This window comes from Chelmon rostratus, chromosome 10 (assembly GCF_017976325.1).
Source record: "Chelmon rostratus isolate fCheRos1 chromosome 10, fCheRos1.pri, whole genome shotgun sequence".
In the NCBI taxonomy this organism is placed as follows: Eukaryota; Metazoa; Chordata; class Actinopteri; order Chaetodontiformes; family Chaetodontidae; genus Chelmon; species Chelmon rostratus.
In genome coordinates this window covers 6,166,989-6,190,815 of record NC_055667.1, presented here as the reverse complement: position 1 = coordinate 6,190,815, position 23,827 = coordinate 6,166,989, and the positions used below count along the sequence as shown (strand labels likewise).

Here is a 23,827-nt window from a genome sequence, read left to right as displayed (position 1 = left end):
CGTAGGTTGTTGTTTGTTGGCTGCTTCCTGTCCACTAATGATGACGTTGCTTGGCCATACCTTGGTGTTTTTGTGATTCTGCAGGCTATTTAAAGTTTAAGACCAGTTGATGAAGTATCACTAGCCGTTAACATGTTTGTGAATAGAAACCAGTAAAATGAGCAGAGAATATGACTTGTCTTTTATGTGATTTTAAACTTTATGCAAATTGTGATGGGAATTTCATAGCAACAGTATCTATTTCTTCGATGCCATCACACTTATTTGTTCATCCTCTCTAAAAGTGACTGACAGTAAAACTGAATCAGTCTATCAGTGGTGAATGACTATTACAGAATAACATAGGAAATGCTTTGAGCAGATTTCCCTGATTCCACTCACTATTCCATGATGTGGATACAGAAGCTCTCTGCTACCATGGCCATTAAAACCTCTAAAAAATACTCACATAGTCTGTGGTCTGATGATTAAAATTCAATTGAATCATCCTCTCTTTAGTGTTATTTAAGATCTATATGGGACTGTTAACTTTTATTTCATGATAGCCTGCTGCTCATCACGCGTTCTGGTGTGTTTATCTTCCTAAAGACAGCAACAACAACACGATATTGACTAGGTTTGACTGATATGAGAGTCAAAGTTCATAGTGAGTCTCATTTCACTATGGTGGACAAACTCCTGAAAAGCTCCTGAGATACTAGAACTGAAGACCTGTAAAACAAACAGGCGCACAGAGTTTATTTCATAAGCAAAGAACGGTGACACATTTTCTGTTGGTTTAACTTGAGAGCACAATGGATTTAAAGTAGTCAAACATGCATTTTAAGTGCTGACTTTTGGGTGGACATCACAGTAATCTTCAGCAAAATCTGACAGTATGTTTAGGACGATGCAACAGGATGGTCCTAAACAAACAGACAAGGTAACCAAGGTGTTTTACAGGTAAAGGTTCTTGACAGGCCTTACTTCAGTGTAACTGAGACCAGTCCTAAAAAAGGGGAAAAGTCCTGAAAACAAGCAAGAATAAGACAGTTCAGGTCTAAAAGTGCATATCTGAAGCCTGACTGGTGTACGTTCGTTGGAGACACTAAACAGTGACTGCAAAGGATTTGACTCCAAATCTCTTTGGGAGACTGCTATGTAAATGATTGCTGTAAATTTACAGCAGGATTCCAACAGTATTAACCTGTTGATTTAATATACAGCACTTTACTGACGCCACATGCGGTGGTTTGGTGTGCAGCTCTCTACACATTAATTTAAACTGCCAGGGAACCAATCGATCGCTTATTTTACTAAATGTAATTCTCGGAACAAAAGAAGACAGAAAAGAGAGCAAAAGTCAAACTAAGTGGAATAATTTGAGCGGAAATCACGCGACTTTGCCTTCAAAATAAAATGTTTGGGTAACTTCGTGAGTTTAGGGCGAACCAGAGCTTAAATCGCCGCGAAAGAAGTAAGATTCTAGAATGGCACAGTGAACTGAACTAAATATATGTATAAACTTAGAGCCGCAAACAGAGGCATACAACACTTCTTCGCATTTCTTTTACTGTAAAACTCTTATATTGGCCCTTAAAGCCAAATTTATTAACGTATTTTCAGGCGGCTTTTATTTTGAAAAGGCCGCTGTGTCAACCCGGAAATGTCCGTTTAGATAACGGTTGCTTGGACAACAGGGATCAGCTAGAAGTTTTCCCAGAGCGAGAAACAGTTTGACACTGAGCTCAGTTATTCTGGAGATGTTCTCACAACGAGGTGACTCTTATCACAGGTAGGCAAGCAGGTCTAAACAGACACTTTCTGCATGGTATAATCCTACTCTGTATGATAACCTAGTTAGCTATCTTTCACGCACGATACTTAACTGTTTTAAGCTAGTACTTCTTATTCACCAACTAGCTAACGAGTGAAAATGCTCCGAAAATGACATGTCATCAGTTATGTGAAGTTCACTCCTCTGCACAAGAAGCGTGGGGAAATTATTCCAAGACTAAGTTCCTTGTGAAAAAGCTGGTCATTTATATATTTTTTTATTTCATCACCTTAGACCTGAATTTGATGCAAACATGTATGTGACTTGCCAGTCATGTATTAACTGTCCTTTGCTGTCAGAGCGCAGGCAGAACGCTTTATAGCGGCTGTAAATCTCGGGCGTCTTTGTAACCCGTCTTGATCTTTGCAGGCTGAGAAACTGTGGAAGTCATGCCTTTTCTGGAATTCATAGCCGGGAGCATTTCAGGTATGAAAATGATTATTATTCTTGACAGTATATATATTATTTAAATATATGTGAAGAAATAATAATAATGTTGCTGGTTGCTGCAGGTGCAGTGGGACTGGCTGTTGGACACCCGATAGACACCGTGAAGGTTGCATGACACAAATCATCATGACTGCATGAATGTATGAAAGCAGCTTTTTCTGACTACTCCTGTTTCATTTGTAGGTGCGCCTGCAGGCCCAGTCGGTGTATAAAGGGATATTTCACTGTATAGCTCAAACATACTCTCATGAAGGGGTAGGTGTCTTGTTCTCTTTAGGTTGTTCCACCAGATTTCACTGCATAAATACGCCCAGTCTTCACAGAAAACATGAGTGAAAGTATGGATGCATGCTTATTAATCTGTTTATTATAACTTCATCATATCAGCTCCATGGATTCTTCAAGGGCATGGCGTTTCCGGTGCTGACCGCAGGTATCATCAACTCTGTTGTCTTTGGCTCTTACAGCAACGCCTTAGATTACCTCACGCAGTCTCAGCGCAGTGACCGCAGTCAAAGCACGCCGGCCTCTGCTGCACAGGTCTTCACTGCCGGCTGCTTCTCAGGCCTGATGCAGGTAAGAACACCTGACGTTCACCAGCTGGTTTCATCCAAAGCACTTTGCAGGAGCAGGGGTGCAGATATGACTTGAATGTGGACTGTTAGGGCATCACAGCAAATCATTTCCAGTTTTACGGAGCATGTGCGTTCCTCTGCTACCACAAGGCATGTGAAGAGGAAGAGCTCCAAGGAGAGTTCAGATGTGTGACAATAAGATTGTTGGTGAATTCCTCATAAAAATACAAAAGCAAAAGGAGAAAAATGCTGTTGCCCTGAAAGAAGCGAGCCACAGTCTGCGGGGACAGATACACAAAGTGACAACAAACACAGCCAGCAGAGGATACAGGAGCCATGAGCTCTATCATGTCATGTACATTATAGCTTCCATCAATTGCCTGCGTGTGAATGGAGCTTGATAGTTATTCTGGTCAACACACACTTCATCTTTTGATGGTGTAATTATATCTTACATCTGTTACACCAACCATGCCAGACAGCTTCATCTCTAGAAGGGGGGAAATCTAATGAAGCTGGCTGATGATAGAGAGCGTTTGGGGTTTAATTGCACCTGCAGATGGCAGAACTGCATAACAAGCTCCACTCAGATTACTGAAGGAAAACCGGTGCAACACTGTGTGGCGCACTCATATCGGTTTCATCGTGTTTGGACAACAGTGGAGCTGCATGTCACAGAGGAGTAAGATATATCTGGCTATGCAGGCAGTACATGTTTGTTCTACTCTTTGTTGTGTGTGTTGTTATTCTTTAGGGCGGTATTATTTTTAATACCACTTTATGTCTGTAAGTAATACTGTCAAAAACAAACCCAAAAAAATTACTAAAACAAAATCCTCATGGCCTGAAACCATTAGGCATAATTTTGGAGGACTGACCCTTTAACTTGATGTGCTTTCAGGTGTTTGTTTGTGCACCCATTGACCTGGTGAAGGTGCGTCTGCAGGGTCAGACAACTGCTAACCGATACCGTGGACCCATTCATTGTGTCGCTGTCATCCTGAAGGAGGAAGGACCCAGGGGCCTGTTCAGAGGAGGGCTAGCCCTCGCCCTGAGGGACGTACCCTGCTATGGGGTCTACTTTCTGCCATACGAGATCACTCGAAAGGCTCTGACTGAGACCGGCAAACAGCCAGGTCCGTTTCAGAGGCCACGGTGCAACAGTACAGTCCCTCAGTAAATGTGTAACCAGGGTAACGTGTCAAATATGGAAGGTCATTTCTTTTTCTGGTACCAAACATTTAAAAAAGCCACAGATGTAACATCAGTGAGTCCAGCTTTCCCTGGACATAGCTTTTTTTAACTGCTGTGCTGGAGAAAGTTTGGTTTGGTTTGGATGTCCAGGTTAATTTTCAGTGACATTATGCACTAAACTTTTCTGTCCTCAGGTACGTTTGAAATATTGATGGCAGGGGGCGTGGCTGGCGTGGTGACCTGGGCCTTTGCCACGCCCATGGACGTGGTGAAAGCCCGACTCCAGATGTCGGGGGCCGGCGGCCGGGAGTACAGCGGGGTCCTCCACTGCATGAGAGTGAGCGTCAGAGAGGAGGGAGTGAGGGTCTTTTTCAAAGGCCTCCTACTGAACAGCCTCAGGGCGTTCCCTGTCAACGCCGTCACCTTCCTCAGCTACGAGAGTCTGATGAGGATTTTCTATCCACCGGCGAGATGACCTCACGCCTGACAGAGAGCTGATACACTCCATGCTGTGCATACTGAAAGATCTCCCTGTGTGTGTTTTTTAAGATGAGCCTGAAATAGTTTTGAATTTTTTAAAGTCTGTGTGGAATAGGTCAACTCTCATCCAGCCAGCATCAGAAACCTGGACACACTTCAACTGAACATAAACATTTGATGGAAGCGTTCGAATTCAGCTCCAGCCGAGTCTCCTGGGACTTGAACCGCTTTGATGGAAAACATCAGGTTAAAGATGCTGATGTTTACTGGAAATCAAAGCCATTACACTTGACAAATACGAATGGAAACATAACTTTATTGCATACATTCATATTGTTTACGCTGTGGGTTTTTTTTATTTCAAAGCAGTGTATCAGTTGGGCACACAAAGTGATTTCCTAATAAACACTACATATAAGAATATAAAAGTGTAGATTTCATTCTGTTATTAGAATGATGAGTCATTCTAATAAAAGACCCCCTAGATATTGTACCTGAAGACAACATATAAACAAACTGAGTGTATACAAAATGGGTGGAATATTACTGTGTGTGCACTTTGGAATTCAAAAATGGGTAAAAATCTCCACATCTTTAGAATGAACTCATTGTGAATTATCAGTCTGTGTCATTTCAATCTGCTGCTGCTTCTGTCTTCTCTGTAACTCTGGTACCTTTTGTACGTCTGTTCATCCTAGAAATGAGATCCTGTGTCTGTTGCTTTGAGATCGAAGCTGTGAGCAGTTTTAATCTGCTTTTCACTGACAGCATCCACGTTTCATCCATGTAGTGTTTCACACAGTTGTTGCGTGCAATGTCAAACATCAGTCCAGTTCTGATAAACTCACTGTGTACACAAAGTGCTGAAGAGAAAATACTTTAATTTTCTGCACAGCGTCCATCAATCATCAGTACATCCTCACAAAAGAGTCACATTGGGGAACATTTTTACACCTCTGATTTGCTCCCAGATGCGCAGGTCACAGCTGCTCTTTTCTATCTGAACACTTTCACTTATGAACCTCTAATGATACAAAAACACATAAAGACTCTGCATGTTGTTGCATGGCTCTTGAAGCAGTATTCCAAAGACTTCATTTGGAAGATTAAAGATGTATTAGTAGGGTATCAATACTAAATTTAAACCCACACCTGTTTTGTTTTTTTTTTATAAGCACTTTACTGAGAACTAAATCCTCAAACAATGTCAGGAAATAACCAGGAAGAATGAGCATGTTTATAATGCAAATACAAAGGAAAATGTGTTCAACTCAGACAACCCTTATGGTCAAATTCAAAACAGATGCGTAAGTGTGGACACAACATGTCAGAAAACAAAACCTGCTTCTTGAGGCACAAAAAAGGCAGCAAAAAAAGAGAATCACTAATAAAGGTTAAAAAAGGCAGACTATGCAGGGATTGTCTGTGAAAGTAAAGTTTTCTATACTGTGAGACATCTTCAGAGCGTCCTCTTTGGTGCACGCTGCTTACAATCAGGCACCTGGTCGCTAATTGTTATGAAGTCACGACCTCACCTGTGCGCCGTTATTGGCTGGGGGCTGCACACCCACTGCCCAAAGGCTGCAGCCCAAAACCTCCTGAACACAGCAACAAGAGAAAATACAGGCGGAGGGCAGAGTCTGCAGATAAACACACCACCTCACACTCCTAGTGGGTCATTAGTGATGAGAGTGAGAGAGAGTACTGTGCTATGAGTCTGTATGTTGTTTTGTTAGTATACCTTTAACTGTCACACTGACAATGATTAACACTGACTACTGCTATCAGACACCTAATGGACTGTTCATCACTAACCTCAGGAAAACTGAGAAGCCATGACCCATACTGGAGCAGAGGCCGTGTGGCTGAAGCCGTGCGCTGAGAGTCAGATTCACGCGCATGTCAGATTATTGGCACCTTTGAGCTGTTTTTGGCAATATGTCAACTATGACAGGAAGGCATCTGTGGAAGAAGCTTCATGTTCACCACAGAAGCCGAGATGATACTCAATGAGGAAAGAAAAGGAGCTTATTGCACGTGAATGTGTCGTCATTGCTCTGATCACAAACAGCTGGTTTAAAAGCAGCTACACCCACAGGATGGCTCACAGAGATGACTCTTTCACCAGTGGTAAAGGTTTAACATTGAAACCTACCAGTGTACACTAACAGGAGTTTGATCCATGTGCCATAAGGCTTTTTTGATTAAAGGAAAACTGGTTTATTACAAGTTGGGTTTGTCTTTTGTTGTTTGGGCCATTGGCTCTGCTGTCTATGATAACAATGCAATCACCAGAGATTTACACGATGAGTGAGCAGGGGCTGCTAATAATCCCCCCCACTGCACAGGGAAACTGAGTGCAATCAACTACAGTACAGTAAGTACGGCAGGTCAAAGATGAACCAGGAAGTTGGTTTGTAAACTGTCGTGGATGTTTTCAGACAGTTTGCCTTCTAAAATTGGCCGTGTGTGATCATCAGCCCAGTTACAAAAATTAAAACCAAGTTGTAATAAACGTTTATCTTAAAGATTATGAATGTGCAACATGCAGCAGCAGCTCCTCCATCCATCCATCCATTCTCTAAGGCCCCTCTTCTGTTGCCAGGGCTGCTATACCAGCATCAGTTCATAAAGAAAAACACAAAGAAATTTCAGAAACCCCAGACATACGTTTGCTACACTTCACAATAGACGATGAGCATTCCTAGAATGCAGTATGTGGCTTTCAGATGTTCCACGCATCCTTTCAAAAATGTGTCAAATGGCCCGTCTAAGCTTTGGCTGGATCAGTCTCCCATCTCAGGCACTGGTGCCCCATTCACATCTTATGTTCAGATGCAATCAAGATAATTTTTACATTGTATCATACAGTGTAGGTTACACCACCACAAAATTAAAACCTTACAGCTTCAATGCTTTACAGATATTCACAATCGCATAAATGCAGCAGCTGCTGTACCACAGATGAGAGATAAACCAGTACACTGGAATGCAAATGTAAGTTAAAAAGCTTACAGAAGTCACTACCTTCAAAAAGCTGAAGGACACCCTGAGCTTCTCCTTTTACTGACCGATATTCAACGAAGCCAAGGATCGAGGATGACTGAAGTGTAAGTGGTCAGGTTAGGGACAAGGAATACTGCACAGTACATACTGCTCCACAGGAGACTGACCTTTACCAAGCCAGTCAGCTGAGTCTTCTTTAAACTTTAAGACAACAGTGGCAAGAAGTGGGACAAAACAAAAACATGGGTGTGTTCTCTTTAACTGGAATGTGTGCATGGTGAAGAACTAACAAACATCCAGTCATCCTGTTTTGACAGCCACAGGTCCTAATACCTTGATCCTGTTTCAGGTAGCGTTTGAGTCTGAAGTGCTGAGTCCTCAGTGAGACTGAGCGGCTTGGAAGTCCTGGTCCTGCAGTAGTGGTTTGTGGTTCTGCTCAGCAGCCATGGCCTGCAGGGTTTCCCTCTGGATCTGCCTGGCCTTGTTGTACAAGAAGACCCCGATGAAGACGAGGATCGTGCCGCCGGCGCTGAGGATGGTGATCTGGTTACTGAACACGATGATGCTCAGCCAGACCGACAGGGCGTGTTTGACAGTACTGGCCACACTGAGGAAGAGACGAGGGTCGTTACTGTTGCTATTCATGTGAAATGAATTCAGTTCATGGTCCGGGTGAGAACGTTACCTGTCAGGACAAACATGGTTAAGATGCCCGGCTCACTCCCATTTTAATGTGGTGCACCTGATCATCAACTATAATAATTCTTTGTTTTCTGTGCTGGGCATAATCATGAACTACAGTTCCCATTACTTGCAGGCTTTGGGTGATGTGAACAGGAAGTATAATGTTGGCACCATTAAAAGGTTTTCCAATTAGCTATTAGCAGTTCCTGTTTGCATTGCACATGCATTGATACTTCGCACTGGATTACTTTGATACTGCAGAAAACTTAAAAACATGATGATTCTCAAAGCAAATTTACGGATGTTTATTCACGGTGGACACAGGATGAAGCGAGAGTCCCACTGAATCTAAAAATATGCACCACGTGAGAGTGTTCAGATTCGACTGAGTTATGACTCACGCCTCCCCCGTCTCCTTCACGCCCACATGGGAGGGCGCACCTCACAGCGAGCCAGATGTGTGATCCAAGTGACTCTGGACATAGAATGACTGTGTGTACTGGATGTGGTGGCTTCATGTATTTACACATACATATATTATAGTACAAGAGCTTACCGGGAAGGATGTGATGAAGTGCAATCAGTGGCATAAATAGCACCGATCCAGGGTAGCAGCACTGATCTCTTGGCACACATTAGGATACCAACAACTGAGCATCATTAAAATTTTGCATTGTTGTTGACCAGGTACTTCTTGTAAAGAAAATGATTTTAAAAAAGAAAATCAATGTATTATGCTAGTAGTGGTTAATGTAGTTAATGTTGCTGCGGGTCCCCTTTAAGCCAGCAGAAGCATGGGCACACTGACAAACCTTACCAAGACCTCTGCTGCACTGGAGACAACAGGGAGCATAGTCAGCATGAGGCAAGTGCGTCTAATAAAGTGGCCAACAGTACCCATAATTATCTTAAACATCAGCCTAAACCGAAAACCAAACTGGCAGCTGGTATCAGCAGCTGGCAGCAGAAGTGACCTAACGTGTTGTCAGCGGTGTCAGCTCTGATTAAGAGCCGTGTGATGAATGGGCTTTGTTCCTGTCTCCCACCTGAAGGTAACCGGGGAAATCCGTCCCATGAGAGCGTAGGCAGTGACGCTCTGCAGGTGGAACAGGCCGCCGTCGAAAAGCAGCAACAGGATGATGTCTTGACTGAGGCTGAAGCTCCGCCCGCTCTTCCCGATCAGTGGGATGTCCTGGAAACATGGCGACGGAGCACAACAACCGTCAACATCGACAACACTGACCCTCAGTCCTGCCATGAAGGTTTCACATATCCCTGCCTGTTTTCTTATGTGAGTGTTGGTGCCATATTGTCCAACATCTGATAGATACATATGTATACAAATACAGTAACAACTGTAGCCAGTGTGTGTTGACCTACCAGGAGGAACACCCAGGCAGGTATAAGCATGATGACTGCTGCTGCACTGGTATAAAACTGCAGCTCAGGAGGGCTGAAATAAGTCAACAGGGATTATAGAACAAGTGTTTGATTGCATCAAACAACAGAGTGACAAACAGGAGGGTTCACAGTGGCTTTACCTGAACCTGTATGTGTCTCCACTCAGCAGTTTTTTGGAGAATACGTTCTGTAAACTGAGATCAGAGACACAGAGTTAAACCAAGCCTCACGGTGCTGTGGGGATAGCTGTGCTGAGTGCTGCAGTACCAGTCCATGATGTTGGTGGAGAGAGCGGCGGAGAAGCCGAGCATGTTGAAGCTGATCTCTGTGGCTGTGCAGAGGGCCAGGCCAGCCATGACGGGGAACAGGGACAGGTTCACCCACAGCCCTGCAGGTTGCACAAAAAACAGCACACAAGAGGAAATGAGTCACCACACTTACCATCACAAAATCTCACGCCTGGATTCCCTGTGGCAGTCTTACTGGTATGACCGCATTAATACCAACAAAGAGTGGACTGATGGAGGTGTTGTGAAACAGAAGAGATCGGGAACGGTGATTCAAACAAAAAAACAGCTCAGCACAGTTTCCACTCTGCAGAGATTTGCTGTTTTATATGTCATCAAAAACATTGATATTTGCATCTGACTGCCTCCTACTTAGTTACACCCCGACCCTTCATATACATCCAACTCCGCAAAAATAAGAAAAAACTTTTGTTTATGCTCCCACTTTTTATGGGTTGAAGTAAAACACTTCTTCTGTGCTCTCCAAGTGTGAGCACACATTTGTTTAATCTGTGGCAGTGAGCACTACCTTTTGCCAAGATAATCCCTCCACCGGACAGGTGTGTCATATCGAGATGCTGGTTAAAGAGCGTGTTTATTGCACAGGTGTGTCACGGGCTGGACACAAAGAGCCTGTATGGCACACATGGGAGCGTGCAATTGAAGAGCTGACCGCAGGAATGTCGGCAGGCTTTGCTGACCATGAACTGAATGTTTGTTTCACTGCCGTAAGTAGTCATTTATGGGAATTTGGCAGTACATCCAATGGCCTCACAACCACAGATCACATGTAACCACACCAGCCCAGGACCTCCACATCTGGCTTCACCTGCAAGATCGTCTGAGACCATCATGGTGTGCATACTGACCAGAAATGTGACCCACTGAGCATGTTTGGGTGGCTCCGGATCAACATCGTGTTCAAATTCCTGCCAACATCTGGCAGCTTCGGCCACTGAAGAGGAGTGGACCACATTCTGACTGTGCTCCCACAGATTCAACAACCTGATCTCTATGCAAAAGAGAGTTTTCTGGAGCCCTCATCATGGAAAACTGCACATTTTAGAGTGGACTTTTACTGTGTCCAGCTCAAGGTGCATCATGCTGTTTAAACAGCAACTTGTTATGCCACATCCGTTAAGTAGATGGATTACCTTGTCAAATTTGAAATAAACCTTTTGTGTGCACAGAAAAAGTCTAAGCTCTTGAAAACGTGAGTGAAAACAAACGTTTATGTTTTTGTTGAGTGTGTCCTCTACCTGTGTACTCCCCGAGGATCAGCCTGGACATGATGACAGTGAAGATGGGTGCTGAGCTCTTCACCGTCTCTGCGAAGGACACCGCCACATTCTTGAGGCTCACCAAGCCCAGAACCACTGTGGTGAATCTGACAAATGGAGACAAATACAATGTTGATGCTGTACTTTCAGAAAAACAAGGGATCAACACTGAGCCTGTGTCAGTATTTGTATATCCAGTATTAAATCTCCACTTTCTACTACAAGTTAATTTCTACCGGGCGAATTATTAAAATGTGTTTCACAACAAAAAGACGGCAGCTGTCTTAGCCAGTAAGACCCTCAGTAGCTGTTATTTATACATGCGTATATACAGAAGCATATGAACTTAAGCATTGATATTTGTAAGAAATCGAGAAAGCAGCCACCTCATGAGCCCCACAAACAGCATGATCATGATGAAGTTGGGCGGGTACTCAGTTCTGGACTTGTGCTGGTACAGGCAACAGGGCACAAACATCTTTAGGCAGCCTATGACGGTGGTGGAGAGCATCTGAACGGCACCTGGGGGGGGCATAGGGAAGACAATAAATTAAAGCTCCAGCCAGAAACACCTGCAGCATGAATGTCAAATCGGCTTGCACAACTCCTTGAGCTGGGACTGTTATCTAATATTTACCTTTGCCTTCTTTCATCACAGCTAAACCAATAAAGGCACAAACTTAACAGGTTTATTTTAAACGTCTACAGTGGTGCGGGTCCTGCAGGAGGCTTTGTCACCTCAGTGAATGACAAAAATCAACATGCAGTGACATGAGAAAGCTCATGTCATGAAATCCATCATAGTGAAGAATTTCACATATCTGACAGTGTCGGAAAAGTCAATCAGCAACTAAAAAGTCGACTAAAAAGGAAAAGTGGTCATTGTGAAAAGAGTCATTTCAACTCTGGACATTGAAGTGTCCCAGAATGCATCACCAGAGGTTTCTTTTTCAAAATTGTCTCTGCATATACTGTAACCACCAAAGGTTGCTCTCTGAAGTGAATTAGCCCTGTCAATCAAGAGTCACATTTCTGCACGCTGTTTTTCATGCCTGGAAGGAAGGGTGTCAACCTTATTGACTTATGGCATGCTTTAACGTGATAACACACCACGTCCGCAACATAAACTTTTAAGACTTGAGACCTGCAAAACCACCAGTACAGTCCTCCAAAAACATACAAAGCAATAACATACAAGAGAAATGCTTTGTTTAGTCAAGTTAAAACAAACTAAAATATTAAGTAGTAGCAAAAGTATATTATTCCTTCTTTACCCAGCATGCTGGGCTCCCCCTCCAGCAGTGACAGGATGTATTTGTTGAGGAACAGGGTGCAGAAGCTGAAGAAGTACCAGAGGCCCAGGTAGGTCATGGAGCGCCAGTTCCACACCCCTGACTCAGCCTCGATCACCGTAGTCTCTGTGACTGTGATCTTCAGCACCTGCTCCCCCGGCAGGCTCTCGCTGCGGGCCAGCACCACCCGCTCCTGGCGGGTGCGGAACGGTGACAGGAGGCGCCACAGCGGGTGCCTGGCACTCTGCCTGCCGCCTGGCATCGCGCCCACTGCCTGAGGGCCCCCAGGGGCCCAACAGGTGGGCAATAAGAGGGAGGTGAGGTGGGGTCAATGACACTTCTGAGTGTCAGTCCATCTTCTGATTGGTCCGCCAATAGATCAGTCTCTCAGTCTTACAGTGAACGCTGCCAGCGCCTCAAGTCCTGATGTGTCCTGTCCTGCAGCAGCTGGAGAGAACAAACCTTTGGTCAGGTGAGAGTGAACAGAAGGAAAAATGTGATCGAGCGATCACATGCTGCAGATTCACACCACACATTTAATAATTATCCACCTACAGGTCACAGCTTTTCAAATACTACATGAAGTGGCTTTGTCTCTTTGTTGCTGCTCTGATATTTTACAAAGAATCCATATTTTACCAAACTTCAGCTGTTTGCTGTGTTATGTTAGTTACTATATACTGCATTAACGACATATTTACAGAATACTGCACAGCTGCTGCAATCACCTGATTTCAACCGTTCTTTCAGTTCCCATAAAGACAGCAACAACATCAGCAGAGCCCTCCTATGACAGGCGGCAGTGGTCTGAGCCCTCAGACGGTGATAACAGGTGAACCACAGACGAACCTCAAACCAGGTCTGTGCGTTAACTCTGCACAGGTCAAAGGCGGTTCAGGTTTTGTTTTGTTTTGTTTTGTTTTTTGTTTGTTTGTTCTTGAACGCACCGTGCTTCGTTCACAGGTGGCAACTGCAGACAATAAGTGCAGCGCTACCACGAAGCACACATTTTAAGTTTAGTGTAACGTTAGCTAGCTTCCTCCAACAGGAACACCAGGTGTTAGGGTTATATGTTAACTCATAATGTAAAAAACAACTCTTACCTGTCTCTGAATGTGGAAGCTTCAATTCAGCCTGAAAAATAACAGTAAACTCAGCCAGCGAGTGTTATGAAAAGAGGAAGTTGAACATTGACGTTAGCTAGCCGCTCTTATTTGCGGCAACATGGGATGTAAAGGAATGGACGCTAAAGAGCCAGCCGAGCTGTCAGCCATATTCCTCAGCATGAGGGAGTGAGACACGAGATAGCATCCACTACACACAAACATACACTTATCTATCTGGGTTACTCATGTCTGTGCACCTGACTATGAGACGTGGCTGCTAACAATGATCTCGTCTCAACATCAAGTTAACATCAAACAGCAAGCGAGCACATGTACAAAACCTTCAAATCAAAACTCTATTCGCCAAGCAAATTCACTACCAACCTACTGGCCAAAATTCAGCATAAGGTCAAATTCATTTTTATCATAATGGTTGCTCTGGAAGATGTAGATATGCATTTTTTTAATTGCGCCTGCAACTTGATTCTAAAACAGCAATTTCGCCTGAATAAATAAAATATGTTTTTATTTTGAATGAGGCAATCGTCACATTTCCGGTGAGACTCATTTCAACTTGACGCAGCTGCCACGAAACAAAACAGATGGCGCTCAAAAACGATGCCTTCAGGGTTACAGCGGGTCAAATCGTTAGTAATGATTTTAAAAGATGTAAATATCCATTAGGTTTGAAAGTCAAATTCACCTCTAAAAATCTACAGAAATAATAATGCCAAGGGACTCTGTATGAAATCTGTGTGTTGTAGTTCCCGATTGTAGCCACTAGAGGGGAGTGAACACTCACTATTCCAAATACGTGCACTACCATTAAGGCAACCGCTAATATTCACAACGTAGCACATATTGCAGACCTGTTGTATAATTAAAAAATATAAATATAATTTTTACAGAATATTTCAACTTGAATTGCACAACTTGAAACTAAAGTAATCACAATACTGCAATACGAAATACAACTGTGCTATGTGTTCTGCATTTGTACACAAGTTCTCATCCACGTCAGACCTTCAATTCAACTGAGAAAAAATCTTTTTGCATGTCTGATCCACCTACAGACATCCACTTCTACACATATGTCCAGACATCAGCATGTATTGAGTCCAAAAGGGACAGCTGACAATGCGACTGGTGGTCCTAAATGTATCACCTCCACAAGGAAAATAATCCCTTGGTGGGATTGAAGAATAGAGAATAGAGATTAAGTTAGAGGGGCCACACTGTGACTGGAAGAGGACGGTGAAACACTAGATCGCTCCATATAATTACAAAATGCTCTGGATGATGCCTCACTTTCCTCACATGAAATCTTTCATTGAGGTCATCAAGGAATGAAAATAGGTGCTCAGTGTTGTATGTCCCAGTTAGGAGCTTATGTAGTTTTATTTTTATGATTTCTTTTTAGATGTGGATGTCTGCAGCAAATCACAGTAATCCTATTTTGTTAAATTGAAGAGTTCTGACAATAGCATGTAAACATATGCAAAATGGAGTGTAAATACACAGAGGTTTGGTGAAGTCTGAGTTTGGGTGAGAAAACAGTTCATTGGATTTGAAAATCTTGGTCACTGAATGCATTTATCTGGAAAGGCAATGAAAACATGAGATAGCAGCTTCAAAACCTGTGAAAGGGTAATCCAGTAATTCAGGGCTGCACTTTAATATAGTTGGGGGAGTTATAAGACACTTTGAAAAAAAAAAAAAAAAAAAAGGTCGAATCAAATCAGCATAACCTGAGGTATTCTGCATCCCCACATTACTCTGGTTTGTAATGTAGGTTGTTGATCAACATTTGTTATTTGGAGTATAATCATCCTTCAGCTACCCTGATGACATCATCAGCAAAATCCCTGATTCATAGAGGTAAGTAAGAATGTTAATATAACAATACACACACATATCAACTGTAACAGATTTATCAAATTTCTTACATATTTGCATTAAAAAAAATTGTGTTGTCATTTGCCTTTCACCAGGCAAACGGCAGAAATAATAACACGGCAACACTTTTGGTGTCACCTTTCAAAGTAGTGCAGTCAAAACGTGTGGAATTGATTAAATTGTATTGTCTGATGACCAAGTGATTATAACTTGAATACAGGCAATTTCAGCATTAGTCCTAACATCGTTGTAGATAATACAAATATTGACACTTGGTACCAATCAAAAAATGTGGAGTTGTAGTTCCCAACTGTGACCACTGGATGGCAGTAAACATGATTGTAAATACAGTCAACAACCGTCAGCTTCACCACTGTCACGTACACACTTTTGTACTTTTTTTTAACTGTCTTAATAGAACAAACTAAACCAGTATGCAAATGACAAATTTTGCTCAATACACATACAAAACCAATAGTATATACATTTTAAGGACACCTGCGTGGCCTCTTTGTTGTCCTCGAGGGGGCAGCAGCAGCAGAGGAAGAACAAACGCAAGCAGCAGCCACAACAAAAGAAGAAGAAGAAGAAGAAGAAGAAGAAGAAGAAGAAGAAGAAGTCCTGCCAAAACAGGCTCTTGTTCCTGATTATATTATCAAATGTGAAACTGAAGTTGTGTCCGCCGGAGGTGGACAGCCGGCCCAAGGTCGCAGGAATGTAAACTCCCGGTCCTTCAGTCTTGTCCGCAGAGAAATGGAGGAAATAAGGTGAGTGGAAGTTAGTAGACGTATTTATTACACCTCATGTTTGTGCTGTCAGTTCGTTTCAACATGACTGAATGAGATGTGACAACGTTACCTGCTTATTAACTTGCAGTTACCAGTTAGTGACACCGTTAATAACACTACATTCAGCAACAGGTTGTTTGAATGAACTGTGAACTGTCAGGATGCGCTCACCTCACTGCCTGCATGTGAATATGTATTATATATATGTATAAATCTCTGTCCTCTTCTGTTACATGTTGGCTTTGGAGGACTAAACCTGACTCAAGCTGTAAAACTGAATGAAATGGTCATTTAAATGGACCAAGAACTAAATACACAAAGTCTGAAATGATAAAGGCGCTGAGAAACATCTAGGAGTGAGATTTAATCAATTTTCCCATTCATTTAGCCTTCAAGTTAGGCTACACCTCAGGATTTATTATTTATTTTTATTAATTTATTTTCCCTTTGAAATGGAAATATGATCAAAGGTCATGATTAGCCATCCACTCCTTTTAATTGCTAATGCTTACAGGAAAGGATTGCCACATTTGGTAGTTTCCCGACTGCATGAGCTGTTTCATATCCTGGAAAATGCTGGAAAAAACATTGTTCTGGTACCTTGAAAGGATGATATTTATATATGGTAGAAAGAAAGAAAGATCATTAGATCACCAAAGATGAAATGACATAACATGTATATTAAATATGAAAATAAATCAGCGCACATAGTCTGATAAAATGTGTGTTGTTTTTTTACTTCCTTTTCCTTAACTAGGTTCATAGCCATAAATCATTAGTCTGTTCTGTTATTTAGTTATTGCCATATTTCCTATCCACAATAATGTGAATGCAACCACTGTTTTGTTTATTATATTGTTTACTTACTCATCGTGTCTTGCTTTTTTAACTGATGTTTCTTACTATTTCACTATCGCCACTGCTGCTGTAACACTGCAAATGTCCTCACTGTGGGATTAATGCACAATCTTATCTTATCTTATCTTATCTTATCTTATCTTATCTTATCTTATCTTATCTTATCTTATCCAACTGACATGCTCCCAGATTTCCCAGCTCTGCAGCTCACTGTGCTTTACTGTCAGCGATGAGTCTGTCATGAATGGGGAAGCTGAGTCATGTAGATCCCCATTTACTCTGTCCTGGTTTCACAGCAGGATCGGTTTCAGGATTCTCCTCCTTACTAAGCCTCTGAGGTTGTGGTCCCCCCTGGGCTCAGCAGGGCCCTCCCATAGACAGCGGCGTGCCCACAGTTTTTTGTCTGCCTGAAGTCCCTCCTGTACATACAGAGCTGTTAATGATGGTTTGTGTGTTTCCATGTTTGCACTTTATTGACATGTGACACAGTGAGTGACGCTCGCTCTAGAAACCTGCTATAAAGGCTTAGTTATTTCTTTACTTTGTGGAAAAGTTCATTTGATTGTGTTTTAAGATGTCTTTAAACATCTGGCCTGTGATAACACACCTTTTCAAACATGGCACTTTCTTCTTCATTATTGTTATTCCTCCTCCTCCTCTCTTTCACAGGCTTTTAACTACATACATGCATACATATTTTTTTTCTTTTCACTGCCTTTGCGTTCTGCTGTTGGTGCTTCTGTATCATTCTGCTTTGCTCCGTTTCTACATTTAAATTTTGTATTTCAGTGTCTCTGTGTACAATTTTTCAGTGGTTGATCAGTGGATCAATACACTTTGGTACAATACTTTGTCCATATCTGTAAAACTACAAAAGATCATTTAAGTACCAAAATGAATTATTTTAAACTGCTGTGTCTTGTATGCTCAGTCCTGTATGCAGTGCATTAAAGAGACTGCACCTGTGTATAATACATATATATATATATTGCAGGCCACTGTTGGACAACCAGATCTGTGGTCAACCACCGGAGGACCCAGACCACCTGCCTCCAAACCTGATGCCCAGACATAAAGAACTAATCCCGACACCATGTGGACAGGTGAGCTGCTGCAGCTAAAAACTAAAGCATTAGTCGATCTGACAGTAGGAGTCAAGTTTCATTTAATTTGCACAGCGTAATGAGACAGAGGAAAACTGAAACAAACTCTGAGCGTGTGGTGATGGGCTTTATATTCATTTTTCATTATTCATTTCAAACTACACATAAAATGAACTGAAGACCATCAGGGCAGAAAGTCCCTGAGCTCCCAGTCCCTCTGCCCGACTCAAACTTGAATTGTCTGTCCACTTGGGAAGTAAGTCAAAAACTTGTTTAGACTTGTCCTCGTGACTGGTAGTTTCACATTCTTTGCCTTCTTGCAGATAAAGCCCTGGTCGGAGCTATCATGTCTGCTCAAGCTCTACTTCTGCTTCACCATAGCGTCTCTGCTGGCGCTGCTCGGCCTCACCCTGTCCAGCATCTACAAGCAGCGCATGGACACGGACGTGTCTGACGAGGACAACTTCACCGTGTCTCTCATCCAGTTGGTTGGAATATGTGAGTGCCATCTCTCCATTGGCAGGAGGGGGGCCATTTACTGCAGGCGTCTTCAGGAAGTGGATTTCACTCCACGCCCGTTTAACAGCTGTTTGACAGAAAGCAGAAGCTGTTGTGTTGTAATCGTGTGATGAAAGATAAGGAGGAGATGAATGCCATGGCTTTAATCATTTAACCCAAAGAAATGTAGTTAATCAACCTCTCTCTGTGCCCACTTATCCCGTGCAGAGTCACGAAAGGCTGGAGACTGTCCCAGCACACACTGAGCCAAAATATTATTTGATTTGAAAGTGCTTTTTTTTTGGGTTTCTTGTTCTTTCTTTTTTTTTTTTTTCTGCAATCAAAAAACCTTTGGGCTTTGGCACTGTATAACAGTCATTTCGCATTATTATTGATGTTTTATACTCTAAATCAGGGGCGTCCAAACTACGGCCAACTGTGGCCCGCAGTCCATTTTTAATTGGCTCGCAAGAAATTTTATAAATAGAGTAGAATATGGCCCGCTCTTGAAACTTTTGCCTGAGTGCATTGCACTTCTTAGTTTTAACACCAGGGGGAGCTACTGTTGAACAAGGCAGCTGCCCCACCAAAAAAAAAACAATCACAGAACAAATTTACCCCAGGTTACCAAACATGGCAGAACCAATGCAATGCAAGGTAGAAGGCTGAAGGCAGCATCACTGCTCCCACTGAGTGCAATGCCGTTCCAACTTCAGCGGAGTTAAAAATATATTCCACAGTATCCGTGTGTTATTAAGCATGCATGCACATAACTAGTGTGCAGGTACACGTGCGACAAATATCAATAATGCCCCATCAGTTCTGTCACTACTCACCACTTTCTTATATGCGTGTTTCTGGTCAACACACAGAGAACACATTGCTGTGCACAGCGCACACACTGCGCAAAATCAGCTGATCTCAACGGATGCAGATCAAAGTGACATTTGTCCGGATCAGCACCGCAGCTGGAAGTGGGCCAGCCCCTCCTATGTTTTTCTGTATGTGGCCCTCAGTGAAAAAGGTTTGGACACCCCTGCTCTAAATGGTTAATAGAGAAGATCATCAGGATTAGTTAACAATCATCACCTGCAGTATCAGGATCATAATAATGAGAAAATCTAACTGAACACTGCATTATGAGGGCTTTACAGAGAGAGCAGATAAGATAAGAAAATAAACCAAGAAATAAAATGTGTGTTTATGGACACGAGCATCAAAGAAATAGAAAATGTACATGTAAAAGTGTAGCTTTGTGGAGGATGTACTGAAGGCCCTCCTGGCGTGTGTGAGCATGGTGTGGTCTGTCCCCTGCAGTGTTCTGCATCTACTACATCAGCCGGGGCGTGTTGCAGGAGAACAGACAGGAGCTGGTGGTGTTCGTGCTCACCGTGTTGGTGGTGATGGTTCGATCGATGGTCAACTTCTCCGTGCAGGGGTCAAAGGGCAAGCAGGAGCTGCGGGTAGGTCGCCCTCTACTGGACGCTCTGAGACAGAAACAAAAAAAAATGAAGAGAAGATTAGATTGTAAATTTGAGATCCTGCTGTGAATGATTCATTCTCGCGGCTCGTTGCTGCTAATAATCTCCCTTTATTACCGACAGGGGAAATAACAGCACATCCTGCTGAAAGGAGCCATGCTTCCACCACTTGATGTCACTATTGTTGTGCATGTAAGATGTGATTGATGATTGGAGTGAATATTGAAGCCAAACTACACGTGGATCTCTGTATCTGTGATTGGGGATCACGGCTGACAGCTGATGTTTACTGAAGCTCGTATCAGCTGCCTCGATGTTGTGAAAGTTAACTGACGGCCAATTGTAAGAAGCTGATTTTGGCTTGTGCAGAAGGAGAAAGCGCCACTGTGATTTGCAGCAGTGTTGCTTCTAGTTCGGAGACTGTGAAGCCAAGTATGTTTAAACTAGCCGCTGCTTCGCTGGTGTGTGCACCCTGTGATGCACACATTCATGATGACTTGTAATAACGCTGACAGCCTGACTTTTCCTTTACCACCATCATCATCATCATTAACTGCAATACTGTGTTCATTCCCATCAGCCTCAGCTGTATTGCATGCTAACATGCTACAGGGTGATAAAGCCGAGGGTCCATGGAATTAAACATTGCAACCTGAATTCACTCACCAGCTGCGATGTGTTTTTTGTGGCAGGCTCGTTTCGTGTGCATCATTTGTCTGGGGATGATCCACGTCGTCTGCACCACGCTGCTCCTCAACAGGCCCAACATGATGGCGTTCCGTGTGGGCGGGGCCTTGGAAAGACTCCAGGAGCAATACTTTCTGCTGAACCTCTGTTTCTCCATGGTGACCTTTGACCTGCAGGCTCAGGTACACGTGTAGTCCTCTGTATAAAAATGTGACAGACCAGTATTTATTTTGAGTGTTATGGCCCTTAACGAATGACTTTTTTAAAACATTTTAAGATTTGCTTTTTCTGACAATTAGCTACGATGTCAAAGTTGACAGCCGTGAAACGTTTGTCACTAAACCAGTTGTTCGTCACATCATGCCGTTCACAGGAGTGGTAAATTCCACTATCAGACTGTTGATACTGTAAAGTAAATCGTCAGCCTGTGATCTTTAGTGCCTTGCTCCCTGTGTGGCCACACCTGTCAACCTCATCCAGCCTCAGTGAGAGATTTCCCATGTGACCTAGACCGACCATGAGCAGCCTCCAGAGAACAGGCCTGGAGCTGCTACATATGATTTGATTTAATCGTACAGAGAGTAAAGACAGCAATAACAATGAGAGCAGCAAAAGAGCAAGTTTTTCTGGTTGAAGCAGATGTCGTGTGGCACATTAAGAACCGGTACTTTGTACGCTGTGTTTTCAGGTCAGCTGGGGTCACCGTTGCTGAAAGGAACGGTCTCTGTGCCGACATGTTCCTCCTCACGTGTTTACAGAACATTTATTGGTCCAAAAAAAGCCCTACTACTGACTTCATTAATGATGTGTTGTCGGCCTGTTTCAGTTGTGTCTGTGTATCCTGATCACGACGTCGGCCTGGCCAATGTCTACTACCAACATCATCATCCTGGTTGTGGGGGTGGTGTGGGCCTGCCTGACCGCCGCTGTCGGAGCTGTGGCGGTGAGTGCTCTTCATCCATCATCTTCACTAGTAAAGCTTCACACAAAGAGAACTAAAGAGGGTGATATGAAACAGATCAAGGGCACATATGGTGAAACTCACCAGCAGTCATTTGTTGTACCTACTTGTCATTTTTCAGGTCTTAAAGGAAGCCAAGGTCATAGTTTGGGTCTTCATGGTGCAGAACCTTCCTCAAGTAGCCTTCTTTGTTTATCTGACGTACACGGTGAGCTGACTTTCTCCTGACTTCAAATATTTCAACATCTCTGAGTCTGTATGAGCGCAGAATGCTTTGTGAAGTGGCTTCTACAGATGCTGACCCACAGCACGACTCAGGCTGCAGCCACTCATGCAGGAGCGGCTTTGAGAGAGTCGCTCATTTTCAAAACACCGAAAATTAAATTAGTTCTTACTGAAGTCGTGAATCTTTAAAAAAAAAAAAAGTAAAAATTATAGGGCCCAGTAATTTCCCAAATGCAAAATATTAGAGAAAAGTTTCCCCGAGGGGTCAGTGAAGTACACAGATCTGTGAGTTCATTTGTACCGTGCAGACATGAGAGTGGTATCAAGTAATAACAGCTCAGTGTCATCAGTGAACTCACAACTTAACAGCAACAGATGTCAGATTCATGTGGTGGAGTAAGAAATAGATCTTTCTTTGTGTGTAGTGGAGAAGTTTAAAGTATGGAAAAAAGGGCCTCAAAATCTTACTTTTTACCAAAAAGGCGGGATGAGCAGCATTTCAGTATTTTCCTTTTAAGGCACGTTTGAAATGCTGCCTAAAAAGATCCACTTCACTAAAGCACTCTTCATGTTCACTGTTAAATGATTATATGACATTGCATGTGAGTATTTTTCGAGTGGATTCCTGCAGGAAAACGATGGTTTGCTTGAGTTGCAGGTGGTAATGAAATGGTTCGAGGACAGCACGTACATCCTGGAGGCAGCCGCCGTCACCGGAGCTTTGATTTCACTGCTGATTAAAGCTGTTTTATTCTGGGGCCTCGTCAGACTGCACAGCTTTGACCAGAGGGAGAGGAGTGAGTGTGCTGCTTTTCCATTCATGCTTTCAGTCCTTCGAATGCTGCTCTGAGCAGAAGACAAAACAGATGCTCCATCAGGGGGATATTAGCTAATCAGAGCCTCTTTGCAGATGTCTAAATATCCTGAACTTCTTTCCTCTTTGTGTTGTCTTAATCACATCCCTGATTATGAGAAACCTGAGTTTTCCCGACTGTAGTGACCTTTAAGTGTGTTTGAGTTGGCGAGGAAGCAGCAGAACACAGAATGTTGCTGTTAACTTTACTTTTGTTTTTCTTTTTTTGCAGTGCAAATTTGCACCTAGCGAGTGATAAAACATCCGGCGGTTGTGGACAAGGACACAGCTGCATGCTGAGAGCCCAACATTAAGCAGCTGCAGCACCGTGGCTGGCTGCGGAGCTGTTATTCACCACCATGTGCTGTTTACTGTACAGATTTTATTAACACTTCTTTGTCAGTGTGCCAAAATGACCACCACCACTCCATCACATGCCGCCGTAGACTGGATTCATAATGGTTTTAATTCTCACTGTTCCATGCACTGTTATATCGGCTGGTGTTTGTAGGCTCCACATGTAGACACCAAAGATTTTCTGACATCCTCCATTTAAAAAGGAGCTTCTATCTTACGAAGTCTTTTTTGTTTCCTTTCTGTAAATTACAGTGAAAGTTGGCTGGATTTGTTTTGTTTTTTTTTTAATCATAGTTGTCTAACTTAAATCTTGTGATCTCCTTTTTCTAGACTACATCTTTGAGTAACACTGGAATATTTTTTAACTTGACTTTCTGCTGCACCTTAATCCACTTGATCAAGTGTTTTTTCATTCAAGGTTCTTAATAAATTATCAAAGCAAAGTTGATTGTTTTGATTTGTTGGTCAATGAGAAGAAGAGCACAAAGGAACAAAGTGAAATCCTGGTAACTCCAGCACTGTGAAGCACATTGATCAGACAGGAGGATA

General features: G+C 42.8%; 3 protein-coding genes across 5 annotated transcripts; 2 read left to right on the top strand and 1 right to left on the bottom strand.

The window, feature by feature from the left end:
- Positions 1-1,663: 1,663 nt before the first annotated feature.
- Positions 1,664-5,316, top strand: LOC121612761 (solute carrier family 25 member 45). 3 transcript variants are annotated; one of them, XM_041945836.1, is made up of 7 exons: positions 1,664-1,774; positions 2,186-2,242; positions 2,329-2,372; positions 2,450-2,521; positions 2,654-2,842; positions 3,743-3,977; positions 4,230-5,316. In XM_041945836.1, exons 2-7 carry the CDS (start codon positions 2,206-2,208, stop codon positions 4,508-4,510), a joined length of 858 nt encoding a protein of 285 aa, XP_041801770.1. In that variant the 5' UTR covers positions 1,664-1,774; positions 2,186-2,205; the 3' UTR covers positions 4,511-5,316. The 3 variants fall into 3 exon arrangements, with proteins under 3 accessions (XP_041801770.1, XP_041801771.1, XP_041801772.1); XM_041945837.1 differs by having other exon boundaries at positions 1,729-1,774; positions 2,329-2,521; positions 2,734-2,842; XM_041945838.1 differs by lacking the exon at positions 1,664-1,774 and having other exon boundaries at positions 2,225-2,242; positions 2,734-2,842.
- LOC121612760 (solute carrier family 35 member E2A-like) lies at positions 4,831-13,857 on the bottom strand. The gene is made up of 9 exons (XM_041945835.1): positions 13,569-13,857; positions 12,448-12,912; positions 11,560-11,695; positions 11,153-11,280; positions 9,874-9,994; positions 9,747-9,800; positions 9,586-9,658; positions 9,252-9,397; positions 4,831-8,128 (listed from the first exon to the last, which is right to left on the bottom strand). Exons 2-9 carry the CDS (start codon positions 12,725-12,727, stop codon positions 7,900-7,902), a joined length of 1,167 nt encoding a protein of 388 aa, XP_041801769.1. The 5' UTR covers positions 12,728-12,912; positions 13,569-13,857; the 3' UTR covers positions 4,831-7,899.
- Positions 13,858-16,061: 2,204 nt separating this feature from the next.
- LOC121612462 lies at positions 16,062-23,735 on the top strand. The gene is made up of 9 exons (XM_041945354.1): positions 16,062-16,234; positions 18,108-18,216; positions 18,540-18,714; positions 20,032-20,177; positions 20,888-21,064; positions 21,709-21,825; positions 21,965-22,051; positions 22,727-22,865; positions 23,154-23,735. Exons 1-9 carry the CDS (start codon positions 16,221-16,223, stop codon positions 23,168-23,170), a joined length of 981 nt encoding a protein of 326 aa, XP_041801288.1. The 5' UTR covers positions 16,062-16,220; the 3' UTR covers positions 23,171-23,735.
- Positions 23,736-23,827: the final 92 nt, after the last annotated feature.